Genomic DNA, 13,935 nt, shown 5'->3' on the forward strand with positions numbered 1-13,935 from the left:
AAAAAAAAAAAAAAAAAAAAAAAGTTCTTTATAATCACAACAAATCTTAATTTATTGAAAGGTTTATTGGGCCTTGTTGAGTGCCCAATATTCCCATTTCCACCTAGAATTCCTTTAAGGATTCCCTTGCCAGCATTCACAATATTAATGCTGAATTATATTGAGAATGTTAACTGATCCTGTAGATAAGATACAATATTTTACTACTATACTGGCCAGTGTGTTATGCTAAAATCCAGAGACAGACCATTGTGCCTTAGGCTCTCTGGCTTCAAAGGGAACCTAGCTTTGTATTTTTCCTTGAAATAGGCCAGTGACAAAGTCTAACCCTAAGCTACTAAAGTCATGCTCCCTGATTATTGGGAGATAAACCATCTCTTACCACAGGGGAGCCGAAGCTGAATGAATGCATATTGGAAGGAATAATCTCGGCTGCCCTTGAAAATAAATGACTTTTCAATTAGCTGTACTTCTCAAGGAGAAGATTTAGGTGCTATTAGCACAGAGCTCCATCACAGCATCTGTTCATAGGGCAGCAGAGTTAAAATGTAGACACACACAGACACACATTTACATATATTACAATGCTATTTAGAGTGATTTAGAAAAAAATTATAATCTTAGGGGAATATAAATCAGTCTGAATGTTTTACTTGGTGCTGCTCATAGAATTTCACGGGAAGCAGAGCAAAAATGGAAAAGGTCCAAAGAAGGCAGCAAAAGTGAGAGGAATCAAAGGAAGAGGATGTGATTCTAGGAGTTAGACCAAGAAAAATTGAGAAGCCTCAAAAATTGAAAAGGGGAGGAGAGAGATGCTTGACATATAAAATAGCAGAAGGAACAAAGAATGGCAGGTGGAGTTTCCACATAGCTGATTATATTGAGAAATTTAAAAATTTGCATTAAATTAAAGAACAATGTTTTCTTCTATATCATAAGGTTTATGTATGCAATTAAGCTGCTGAATATTATTATGCAAAGAATTGGTATCTTGACATGCATCACCTGCCATAGGATAATAGTATCGGCACTAGCAACATTGAAGAAGTTCTAAATCATAATGGTTTCCTATTAAATGCATAGTAGCTATGATTCAGGGAGGTGTAGACTTCAGCTGAAGTGTAGTGTGGGCTGTTAAGCCCATCATACATTGTCCTGAGTACTATTAATTGGAATTCTAGAATATGGGTCTGGAAGCCCTTTCTTAGTTGAATTTTTCGTATTATTCCTGGTTAGCATGCCTTATGTAGGGAGAAAAAAAACAATTGGATGGATCTGAATGAGTATATATTTCCTTTTAAAAACGATCTCTATCTCTAACCATTAAAAAACTCTATTAAATTTTTTTTATTTCCATAGGTTTTTAGGGAACAGGTGGTATTTGGTTACACGAGTAAGTCCTTTAGTGGTGATTTGTGAGATTTTGGTGCACCGATCACCCTGGCAGTATACACTGAACCCAATTTGTAGTCTTTTATCCCTCACCCCCTTCCCACCCTTTCCCCCTGGGTCCCCAAAGTGGGGACTCAGTGTGTGTGCGTGTGTGTGTATACACATATATACATATATAAATATATAACACACATATATACACACACACAAATATATACACACACACACACGCACACACATACCACAGTTTCTTTATCCACTCATTGATTATGGGCATTTTAACCATTAAATAACTTTAATATAAATGATGGTCTAAGCATTCGGAAGCCAAAGTAAAAGAAAAATTTTTTTTTTCAGCTGGATTGTCATGTTTGGAAATGAGATTCCAAGAACAGAATACAAATACCAAAACATTACCAAATCTAACAATAGAAATTTTAAGACATATTCTGATTTCACAGAGTCATTAAAATGTGAATACATATTAATCTTAGAACTGATAAAACAGGGCATTATGGTATAGTGGCATCTGTGCAAATATGTATGTACACATACAGAAATGGGTTGATAATTAAGTTTTACTGTCCTTTTCCTGCCCTTTTCTTCCTCCTTTTTCTGCATTCCCTCCCTACTTATCTATTTCTTAGCTTATCTACATTTTCATATTAAATGTCTTTTTTTTTTCCTTTCTCTTTCAACTTAAAGTAACACCAGTGAAATGAAAGAATATGAACGTGTTTATTGTTTTTTCACCCTGTGGATACATGACATGTCTTCTAGAATATTGAAAACTGCTTTAAACATTCTTTTCTTCAGTCTTTCCTCCTCTTCATTCCTTCTGCATTCCATGTTTCCTATGGGTTGGAAAGTAGGACTCTTTACATCCTGACAGCCCGAGTTAGTGCCTGGCATGTGCTCAGCCTGTGGGATCTAGAAGCACATCTGGCCCTGGACAATCAAGGAAGTCTGACCCCATTCACGAAGCAGCAAGCCTTTCTCAGGGGTCTTCATGCTCCCTATGGAATCAAAGGGGCTGTTTCCCTAAAGTCCAGGTTGCCATAGGGCCACAGCATGGTTATGTTTGAAAATAACTTCAAATGATTGGGGACATTTGTTGTAGGTTTTCAGTGATTGGGAACATTTGTTGTAGATTTTCTTCTATCCCCATCGCTGTGGTTTCAATGTGTCCCCTCCAAAATTCAGGTGCTGCCAATGTGATGTATTAAGAGGTAGGACCTTTAAGAGGTGTTTAGGCCATGAGGGGCCTTCCCTTGTTAATGGATTAAGACCCTTAAGAAAGAGGCTTCACACAGCATTTTTTCTTGTTGGCTCGCTTGTCCTTCTGCCTTCTGCTACATGAGGACGTATCAAGAATGCCTTCACCAAATACCAAATGTCTTGATTCTGGGCTTCCAGCCTCCAGAACTGTGAGAAAATACATTTCTGTTCTTTATGTATTATCCAGTCTCAGGTATCCTGTTATAGCAGCACAAAACAGATGAAGACATCCATGGTTCTCAGACTTGAGCATGTGTCAGATCTCCTGGAAGGCTTGTTAAAGCACACCTTGCTGGGTTCCACCCCTATGTTGCTGATTCAGTAGATCTGGGGTAGTTGCTGACAACGTACACTTTTATTCTGGGAGGATACTTTGAGAACCACTGTTTCATATGTACCTGCATTCGTCTCTACATGTAACTGACATCAGCGCTCTAACTGGAGAAGCCTGAGGTCCTGAAGGTTAGTGTGAAGGGCAGCACTAGGCGAGCCCTGTCCAGTGGGAACATGATGTGAGCTACATATTAAACTTTCTAGTAGCCATTGTAAAAAAAAAAAAAAGAAAAAAAAGTCAAAAGAAACAGGTGAAATTAAGGAATTAATTCAAATAGTGTATGTAACCCAATACTTGCAAAATGCTATCATTTTAGTGTGTAGTCAAGGTAAGAAGTCATTGATGAGATTTCTCCCATTCTTATTTTCATACTGAGTCTTTGGCTTGCAGTGTATATTCTGCACTTCTGGCACGTCTCAGATTGGACAAACCACATTTCAAGTGCTTGGTGGCCATGTGGGGCAGGTGGCTGCCATCCTGGACAGTGCAAATCAAGGATCTTCTCTCTGGGGAGACACTTTCTTCACTTTCTTAAAATGTGTCATTTTTAATTGCTTGTAGATTTTTTATATGTATTTTCTCAGTGTTTTAAGTGATAGGCAGCACTTTCCCTGTGGTTGTGAGCTCTCTAATCTTTAATTCTTGAGTATGTTTAAATCTGCGTGGCTCAGAAGCTCTCTCGACAGTGGTCGAGGCTGGGGCTCCTTTAGGCTGGGGATGGCATCAGGATGGTTGACGTTGGTGTTACCAGGGAGTGAATGTTCTTCCTATTCTCTTACTCAAAAAAATTGAAAAGATCGGTTAAGGAGTCATGACAGAGTGAGAGATGGTTTATGAATGAGAGGTTGGTAAGGAGGAGGGAGCATTGATTTTAGATGGAACATTTTATAATGGGGTAGAAGAGAAACAAGGCAAAAACAAGGCTGCAGTACGTGAAAGGTGGAAAGTCGTCTCTCTATGTTTGTCTATATCTGTCTTTGTATACATATATGGACTGTTTAAGTACAATTTGCTTTTAATTTTTTAATTTGATTAGTACCATGTGGAATTATGTTATTCTGACTCTTGTATTGTTATTGATAATAAAAGAAAATGAGAGCACTAACTTTGATAAAGAACCATTTTATCAAGGTTGTAAAATATCTGTCACCTCCCAAAGTTTCCTCCCATGTCCTTTGTTGTTATAATATTTTGCTGGGTCAGAACACTTAACATAAGATCTACCATCTTAGCAATTTGAAGTATACAATTCAGTATTGTTAACTATAAGCACTGTGCTGTATAGGAGACCTCGAGGACTTATTTATCTTGCATAACTGAGACTTTGTACCCTGTAACTATTATATCCCCATTTCTGCTTCCTGCCAGCTGCCATTGGCCAATGGCAGCTGCCATTCTTCTCTCTGCTTCTAAGAGTTTGATCGTTTTAGATTCCACATATAAGTGAGTTCATATAATACTTGTGTTTCCATGTCTGGTTGATTTCCACTTGTGGATACAGATTGAAAGGAATTGAAGTCAGTATCTTGAAGAGATATCTGCACTCCCGTGTTCATGACAGCCAAGACAGGGAAACCACATGAATGTCCATAGATGGGTTAATGGATAGAGCATACTGACTTTTACGTGTTGTATTTCTGTTTTAACATGATGACACATGAAATGCAAGTCAAAATAAATCTATTAGAACTTAGTAACTCCCGAAAGTTAGCTAGCACTAAACCACAAACCCTGGAAATTAGCTCTTTGAATCCATTAATAAAGAAGCAATTTTAAAGCTGAACTTTTAGTGGATAATTTGGTTTGTGAGGCAGTGAAGATTGGAATAAACGTCTTAGACCAATTGGAGTGCATATGTAGTTCAAAGAACAGTGGCAGTTGAATCTAATACCTTCAGAAGATGGAGACTTCTCCATGAAATGTTCAATGTTGGTGCCCCACATTCAGTTTTCTCTTAAATTGGTTAAAAACAAATACCATGTTTAAGTAGAGTAGCATTAAAAATACATGCAGTCATACGTTCAGATATATGTGATGATAATGGTCCTGGAAGGCCCTGACATTTGAGTTTCATTAAAGATTTCTATCCCGAAATATTATTCTATTATTCTGTTCATTTATCACAATCTCTTATTTCAGTGTGGCTGATTCAGTATGCACTTGAAACCATTTGAAGTGACTAAAGGGTTTGGGGGTGGTTGCTTTAGAAAATTGGCGTTTCAGTAAGACACATTTTCCCCTCCATCTCTGTTGATGTTTGAAGTCTTCAGAGTGTTGCTGTGATCAGAGAAAAACATTTCTTGTGAAATAATTTTCTCTGAGAGTACAGTGATTTGAGACTGGCTGGCTGTTGATTCAGATCATCTCTTCTGGAAGAAGTTGTTTTCACAGAATGTGCTTCAGGGTGAGGCCTGGGGCTTGAAAGATTTTTCTCCAGTTCAGAATACATAAATATAAAATTAAACCAGCTTTAAAATAATCTTCAAAGTCAATAAAAAATGGAGTCTTTCATATGTTGAGGCAGTAAAGTTCCTAGCCCACATTGCTCCTCAGTGACCTGTGCATGCTTCATAGGTTCAGGTTGCAGGTATTAAGTATGATTACATGGAAAGTGAGTGCTAGGAGAGACGACTTTAGATTTTCTCAGTGAATGATTGGTTTATTATAAATACTTTCTGCATATAAAACTACAGCTAAATATTTATCTCAAAATGCTAAAGGTTTCACTTCAAAAGAAGTTGTGCAATAGAAGTGCTAGTATTTGTCAGACACTTCCTATGTGCTTGGAACTATGCTGATTGATTTTCATGAATGTTCTTTCTTATTTCGTAGGCTATCCTTGTGAATACTGTTATTATCTATGTTATACACGTGTGGAAACTGAGGCTTGAGGAGGTGCAGTCATTTGATCATTTGGGTCTTAGGTGGCAGAGCAGTACAAGAATTGGCCTTTGGGTGCAGAGTTCACTGCCCTCACTGTCATATTCTTCTTTTTGAAAAAGCATAAGATTCTCTCACTGACCAGGTTCCTTTTCACTCTCTACTTAGGGAAAACTTCAAGGTGAAAGCAAATATTAAGGGATTATCATGCAGCTTCGTCTCTAGAAGTTTTTCAGATGCAACAAGCAATAGATGCTACTCATATTTTCATTCTAATACCTGAAGAAGATCTAGTGAAAAACCATCAAGTAGATTAAACAGCTGATTGCTTATCTGACTGGCTTCTCTATGTAAATACAACATATAGGTATAATAAAAAACTAAACAGGACAATCCCGGTTGGGTCAGACTTAATCTCATTAAGGGAAATCAGTCATACATTCAGCGACATGGAAAAATAAGACATTCGAAGTGCATATAAGTACAGAGAAAAGAAAAGAACAAAAACCCACAGAAAAGAAGCTGGATTTCTGACCTGGATTCTAATCGAACTAGCCATTTAATTTTTTCTACAACTCTGTGTATGAGTTATTGAGTTAAAATGTTGTGTGATTCAACTCTTGGAGTCAGGGAGCCTCTCCTGAGGAAAATGCACATGTAACAATTTGCATATCATCCAGGGCTTTCGTGGGCCCCCTAAAGTCTCTAGGTGTCTCTTGACTTTTGTTGAAACCCCTGAATTAGTTGCTCTCTTGCGTTTCATTTCTCTTCGTGAATGACAGAATTCTATAGCTATGTAATGTTAAGGATCTTCGTAGATATAATCCCTTGATACACAGATGGTGAACTTTTGGTGTATTGATGCTGCCCAGATCACATATGCTCAATACCTTGGGGTGTATGAAGGAGATAGACTATACTGAATTGACTAGAATTCCTAAAGAGATGGCTGTGGAGCTGAGAAAAGAGCAGGTAGACTTGGAATTGTCAGACTTACCCACTAGCTAATCTGGTAATTTTCAAAACTGTTCCAGCCTCAATTTCCCCTTCTGTGTATGGAATGAAGAATGTGTCATGACTGTCTGGCACTTAAGTGAATTAACAGTGAACCCTGTAGTTAAATAGATAAATGGAAATAAGTCTGGGGAATGCTCATCACTTTTGCTTGTTGCTTAAACATTAATATTTCCCAGAGAGTCATGTCTGGCAGGCTCTGGGTTCTTAGAGAAACTGTAGGGCGGCTGATGGGCAAGGTCCCTGAGGACTCTGAGAACCTCTTCACTTACAGTGGGGAAGCCATGGGACCTGGAGAGCCCACCCAAGAAAGGGAAATGAACTTGAAAATCAATATTGTGAAGACAGGAAGTTGGGCTCAGGCTTTTAGAAAATCATTTCTTGGACCTATGCTCTCCAGAGGGCTAGAAAAGTGGCAAAAGTCTTTTGATGAAAGGAAATCTCGAATCCATCTGATAAATCTAAGATCTAATCAGTGTTTGCATACAGTAACATAATAATTCATTAATTAAAATGTACTTGGAAAGCATCTAAGAGCACATTCATTTGTTCACTCTTTCTTATTATGGTATGGATAGGCATAAAACCTTTTTGGGAGAGGTATGTATCATTGTTTTTTTGAGATGGAGTCTGGCTCTGTTGCTCAGGCTGGAGTGCAATGGTGTGTTCTCGGCTTACTGCAACCTCTCCCTCATGGGTCAAAGTGATTCTCCTGCCTCAACCTCCTGAGTAGCTGGGATTACAGGCGCACACCACCTTGTCCGGCTAAGTTTTGTATTTTTAGTAGAGACAGGGTTTCACCATGTTGGTCAGGCTGGTCTTGAACTCTTGACTTCATGACCCGCCCACCTCAGCCACCCAAAGTGATGGGATTACAGGTGTGAGCCACTGCGCCCAGCCTGTATCATTTTTACATTAACAAATGGAGCAGATTTCTGTGTCTATTTGAGATGTTCAGAGACCTTGATATGTCTACTTCTGTTGCCATCTCTTGAAGGGGTCCTGTCTAATGTCTTAGGTCTGGAAGAATTAAGTCTGTTTTTTTTCTTTTGGAAGCTTAATTTTAATTTTCTCTTTAATAATTGTTGTAATTTATGCATATGTTATGCATGCCATTTATGAAACTCCAATCTTGTTCATGTCTGATAATTGATTAATCTATTCTGCTTTTATTTTCAGATAGAAGAATTTCGAAGGCTGAGGACGCATGTTAAGGGGGCAGAACTTGTAGAAGGCTGTGATGGGATTTTGGGAGACAACTTTCGGCCCACTCAGCCTCTTAGTGACAGAGTCATTAGAGCTGCATTTCAGTAGCCAAAGAGGACAGGAACAAGTCTATCTTCATGAGGGTATGTCCAGATTAAGTAAGGAAAATGAGGTGCACAGCTACTTAAACCTAGCATGCCAAAGGTACACTTATGGTGATACTGGTAATTTAGTAATAAAAGCATATGTACTTCATCTTTATAAAATTTATGACACATTCTTGAGCTCTGTTAATTACAGGTCAAGTAGTTATTTTAATCTTATGCAGTATTGAAGAAAAACTATGATTTTCCTATCAGAGTAGCCTTTAATTCCAAGTTTTGGTGGCTTTCATAAGGAAAGACACCCTGAGGCCCAGAAAAGGTGACATGCATACCTCTTTAGTAACTTACCATGTTGTCACCTTGAAGCAGCACGAGTCATGTCCCAGTGACCAAGGAGCACACAGGAGGGGGCTTGGGGAACATGTGAGCCTCAGTGTGGATCCTACTTGTCTCCTGCACAATTGATCCTCTTGTTTCTCAGGGTAGGGAGCATATCTGGCATGCATTGAAATACTTCTTCTATGGAAGTGCTTTTTATTTGATAAATTGAGAAGCAGTTGTTAATTATCTGAATATGGTACACTGTTGGTTGAAACATTATGTATTTTAATATACTGAATTCAATGTATGTATTCCTTACTCTTAAGGAACTAACAAAATAAAATATCGCAAACGTGTAAGAGATAAAATACAAAAAAAAGACTATATATTGGATTATTTCTTTACCTTGTAAATTAACTAAGAGTGTATAGGTCATTGTACATCACTGGCAAACCACAGCTTCCCAAGGGGAAAGCATCTGTTGGAATGGAACCTAGGGAAGCAGCGAAATCTCATCTCTATAAACAATTTAAAAATTAGCTGGGTGTGGTAGCATACACCTGTAGTCCCAGCTACTCAGGAGGCTGAGGTGAGAGGATCACTTGAGCCTGGCAAGTGGAGGCTGCAGTCAGCTGAGATCGCACCACTGCACCCTAGCCTGTGTGACAGAGTGAGACCGTGTCTCAAACAAGATAAAACAAAACAAAAAAACAAAGAAGTCTGCCAGGTAGCCAAGGTGACAGACGCGGAGGCTTGGACGCTAGAATAGAAACAGTGGAGGTGGAGAGAAGTTGATGTATGTGAAATAGAAATTACAGGTTCTAGCTCATGATGAGTTGGATGAGGGGTGGAAGGAGATGGAAGTGTCAAAGATAACTTCTGGGGTTTTACACTTTGGAAACCCTGGATGGAGTGTCACTGAGTGGCAGTGGGAAAGCTGCGGGGAGGCCCTGTTTGGTTGAAGATTAAGAGTTGAGTTGCAGCACAGTGAGTGAGAGATGCCTGTCAACCACAGACTGCAATGGTGGACTCTGGTCGTGAAGGTCATTAGAATTTCCAGAGTAGAGAACAGAAAACAAGTCTGGGTTGAAATAGGGAAGTATTGGGCACAGACATTGTATATGTTCATATAATGCTCTGATGGATCTAATGGAGTTACTTAATTAAGTGTGTATAAAATCTTGTGGGAGGCTTTACAGGCAAGTTAGCCAAGACACAGAGAAGTTAGGCTATGGCCCAAAGTAATACAGTTATTAAGCAGTGGAGCCAAAGCAGATCCAGGTAGCTTGACTGGCAGACCCCTTTTTCTTCACCACGACATGGGCAGAGGTTAGAGTTCTGCCACACTGGCGTTCGAGTGGCACATCAAGGAGGGATTCTGTTGCAGCAGGCTAAAGGACATAGGAAGGGAGGAGCTGGAGACTCCAGGTCGCAGCCACCTTGGTAGGCTGGGGTGGGGTGGGGCAGGAGGCCACAGCAGCAAAGAGGGGGTGGGATTGAGGAAATCTTTTTTTTTTCTTCTTTTTTAAACAAAAGAAATGGAACTTGTCTATATGCTGGGGGATGGAAAAGGAACAAGTCGATGGAAAGAGGCTGAAGGTGCTGCTTCTGGGAGGAGCTGGAGCAGTGAAGTCTGAAAAGTGGAAAGGGATGAAATCCTAAGCACACAGGGAGCCTGGCTTTTGCTGAGAGGATGGGCACTCTCTGTGCTGCAATGGGAAGGAAGAAAGAAGGAGGTGGAACTTTAGAGCTGCTGTGTACCCATGACTTGCTCTTATCATTTAATGATGAATGCGGCAGGAGCTAGGAGCAAGAGAACAGCAGGGAAGATAGGATAGGAGCAGAGGAAAAGGGAAGGATGTGTTCATAGGAGAGGCCAAGAGGCAGCGGGGGTGGGATGAGCGTTCCAAAGCGTGAATGTGTGCATTTATCCAGTCTAGGTTTAGTTAGTATACTCCCTGTGAATGTGAATAACTGTAAATGATACTTTTAATGAGGGGAGATTATTCCCTTGAATGTTTGGTTTGTATCTGGTCCTAGACCAGAGTTGCCATTCTCTAAATATCTACATGACTATTATTGTTTTCTGTCTGTCTTTTACACACACACATACACACACACACACAGAGAGACAGAGAGAGAGAGAGAGAAATGTTGTTTATGAGATTTTGTATATTTCACATCGTATTCTTTATATGATAGATGAAGAATGTGTAGTTTTTCAAAGTTTTGAGTTAATTACAATTTAGGTACTATATCTAATAGGAAGATGGATTTGTATTCTTATCTTGGTGGCTGAGATTACTTAAAGGGCATAATTTGCTCCCAAATTCCTAAGAATGGTACAGGAATTCTAAGGTGACTCTAATTCTGATTTCATTTTTTTATGAATACATTTTTTATCCTTTTATCTTGAAATGTGTAATACAAATCTAGTCAGAGTTCTATATAAAAATTATATTGGGAATCAGACTTAATGTGTGTGTACTTTTTATTTGATATTTAATAATGCCCTAAGGCAGGTAATTCAAATTTTTATTAAAGTGAAATGATTTGACAGTCACACTTTGAATTTAATGCATGAATGTTTCATTTAAGCTCTTGGAACTGAAAAGGAAAAGACATTTCTCTGGTAGTTGTTCTCTAAAAAATGTTTAAAATAATTCAGATTTATTTTAGCTATGTTTTACTGAAATAACTTTAGTTTTTAGACTTAAAATGACAGATTTCTTAAAAAAATGGCATGTCTGGGCACCTGGAAGACTTTGATAACGAAGCTTTATTATTCCCATGAGTAATCTGTGACTTTTTATATTACCATTTAAGAAGTATGAACTATGATTTTGTATTATACTTGTTTAAAGAATTAGTATGTAATTTATCCAGGTGCTGGAAAATCTTTGGTTCAGTGGTGCTAGTTCAGATTTATGGGGGCCTATTGATATTAAATGATCCTTTACCCATTGAATTTTCTATATGATGCAGGAGAACTAAATGTATTTTAATAACAATGAACAAATGATATAACAAGTTTAAGGTCCAGTTTACTTGTTACTTTTGCTATCATGACATTGGTACAAATCTTCCAACAAAATGATTATTTGATTATTTGCCTTTTTATTTCATTAAGTGTTCACCCACTTTTAAAAGACTATTCTGACTGCTCAAAGACTGCCTCGCTTGTGACCTAAATATTGTTAAGCTGTATAGATGTTTATAGTAACTATAATGAATTATAATTATTTTCTGTGAAAAGCAATGCCACACGGCTCTTTAAATAGTTTCTCTTTTTTTCCCCCTTTAAAGGTGAAAAAATAAGAATGCCCTAAATAGGTTAAAAAAGAAACAAAGCCAGAAAAATGGGGTTATTCAGCAAGCATCTCCAAATAGTCCCATTGTCAAACTTGCCCTTATTTTTCTTTTGGGATCTTTGAAGTTATCCTTGACTGTTGAACTCTTCCCTACTTGTACTTTTGCAGTTAATAATATTGTCTTCTTAGCTTTAGTAAAGCTATAGCAAGCATCAATTTCATATCAGTCTTCTTTGATAACCTAAAAGAGTTATAGGTTAGAAAAGGATAAGGTATTATAGAGAAGGGTGTGCCTGTATGGGGAAAGTGAGAATGTTCACTTTGAATGACCAAGTAGGTGAAAGCTATCATCCTTCAAGATTAAATGGAAAGCTCAAAGCCATATTTTCAGTCAGTGGAACTTGAACTGTCCTCACTCTGATAATTTAACATGGTACACAGCATTAGGGTGAGAATTGAAGGCTCTGTAGATATAGCTGTTTTCTATTTATTATATCTCATAGAATTTCCTGCAACTGGAATGGATTTCCTACCTGATCTCAAAATGATTTCAGTAAAATGCCAAAACACCAAGGATGCTCAAAATACCTATTATATTTTGATTATGTGATATAAAATTATTAACCCACCAATGAAAATTCAAGAGCTGTAAGAGCTGCCTTCAAGATTACTAAACAAAGAGAATAATTCCTGCTTTAAAATATGTCTCTTCCTTTTTATGTTTTAGAAATGTTAATAATTTATCATGGATAAAAATTTCAGAATGATTTTTTTTCCTCCCACTATGAATTAAAACAAAATTGTGTTTGGGAGGAAGAATGTTTTGCATTCGTGGGCCAACTTGTATGTTGAATGTTAATATGTTCTGACACCCTCAATATAGTAGATTTCATGATTTTAAACCTAAAGAATATATTTTTCCACAAGGAAATCACTGTGACCATTTCGTCATCTAAACATGTTCTTTCATGCCTTTTACCTCATGGATGCTCAAAAGGTAGAAGCGGACATAAAAAAAATTGTTTTTATGTCTCAGCAAATGGCTTTGAATTAGCTAAGGAAAGAATTTATTTCTAGAGGCTATAAGAAAGACCTTTCCTGTAAGTAGATGGTCTAAATCTTGGAGTGGGTTTTCAAGGAAGACTAAGGCATTAAATACTTGAGGTTCCTCAGTGGTTTAGGTGGGACCCTGCCTGGACGGGGCTTGGGGAAATGTTCCAACAGACCTCACAAGGGCCGTTCGAGCACTGGATATTATAGTTCCCTGGTTTATGATGAATATGGTTTCCTATGTCTCTATTAAATTTGTCATGGAAAAGAGAAACCAGAGGGAACAGGAAGCAGGTAAATGAGGAGGAAAACGAAATGAATGCTTCTTTATGAATGAGGTTTTGTTAATAAGTCTCCAACTGGAAACATAAAGCTTAAAAATTCATCTGAAGAAATTACTAAAAATACTAAAAAAACAAGTGCAGAAATCATTGGAAATCACCTATACTTTAATCAGGAGTATAAGGAGATACTTTTTTAAAAAAGCATTGAATAAATTTAATTTTATATTTTCTGTACCTCTTAAAAGAGGGTATTATAGAAGCAATAGTATCAAATAAAACTTTTATGTCAGCATTTCATTATGATTAAAAATCTTAAAAATAGAGGGAAAATAGAATCAAAATAGGATTTATACTGAGATTACCATTTTTTCAATTGGAAAAACTGAGAGCATTGCCTAAAAATCTACCTCAGTCAGATTAAAATAAGGGGTAAAGGAATTGAGCCTCTATTAAAAACTAGATTGTTACTACGTAGATACAAAGTGTACATATTAGACTGTGTAAGAGTAGTGACAGGCCGGGCGCGGTGGCTCAAGCCTGTAATCCCAGCACTTTGGGAGGCCGAGACGGGCGGATCACGAGGTCAGGAGATGGAGACCATCCTGGCTAACACTGTGAAACCCCGTCTCTACTAAAAAATACAAAAAACTAGCCGGGCGAGGTGGCGGGCGTCTGTAGTCCCAGCTACTCGGGAGGCTGAGGCAGGAGAATGGCGTAAACCCGGGAGGCAGAGCTTGCAGTGAGCTGAGATCCGGCCACGG

General features: G+C 38.1%; 1 protein-coding gene across 3 annotated transcripts in view; it reads left to right on the forward strand.

Annotated features, from left to right (window-relative positions):
• The window catches only part of CA8 (carbonic anhydrase 8 (inactive)), a 98,903-nt gene that overhangs the window by 68,707 nt on the left and 16,261 nt on the right, over positions 1-13,935 (forward strand). Inside the window, exon 8 of one of the 3 annotated variants that reach the window (XR_001888287.1) lies at positions 8,078-8,247. The exons of 1 other annotated variant lie outside the window; for it this stretch is intronic. Coding sequence is in view for 1 of the 2 variants with exons in the window: in XM_017887604.1 (XP_017743093.1) it covers positions 8,078-8,212 (135 nt within the window). In the remaining variant the exon portion in view is untranslated. Of the gene's footprint in view, positions 1-8,077; positions 11,000-13,935 lie in introns of those variants that run through there. One more of the 3 variants, XM_017887604.1, reaches the window with a different exon arrangement.

The sequence above is a fragment of the Rhinopithecus bieti genome, unplaced genomic scaffold (assembly GCF_001698545.2).
Source record: "Rhinopithecus bieti isolate Rb0 unplaced genomic scaffold, ASM169854v2 scaffold_16773, whole genome shotgun sequence".
Classification (NCBI taxonomy): domain Eukaryota; kingdom Metazoa; phylum Chordata; class Mammalia; order Primates; family Cercopithecidae; genus Rhinopithecus; species Rhinopithecus bieti.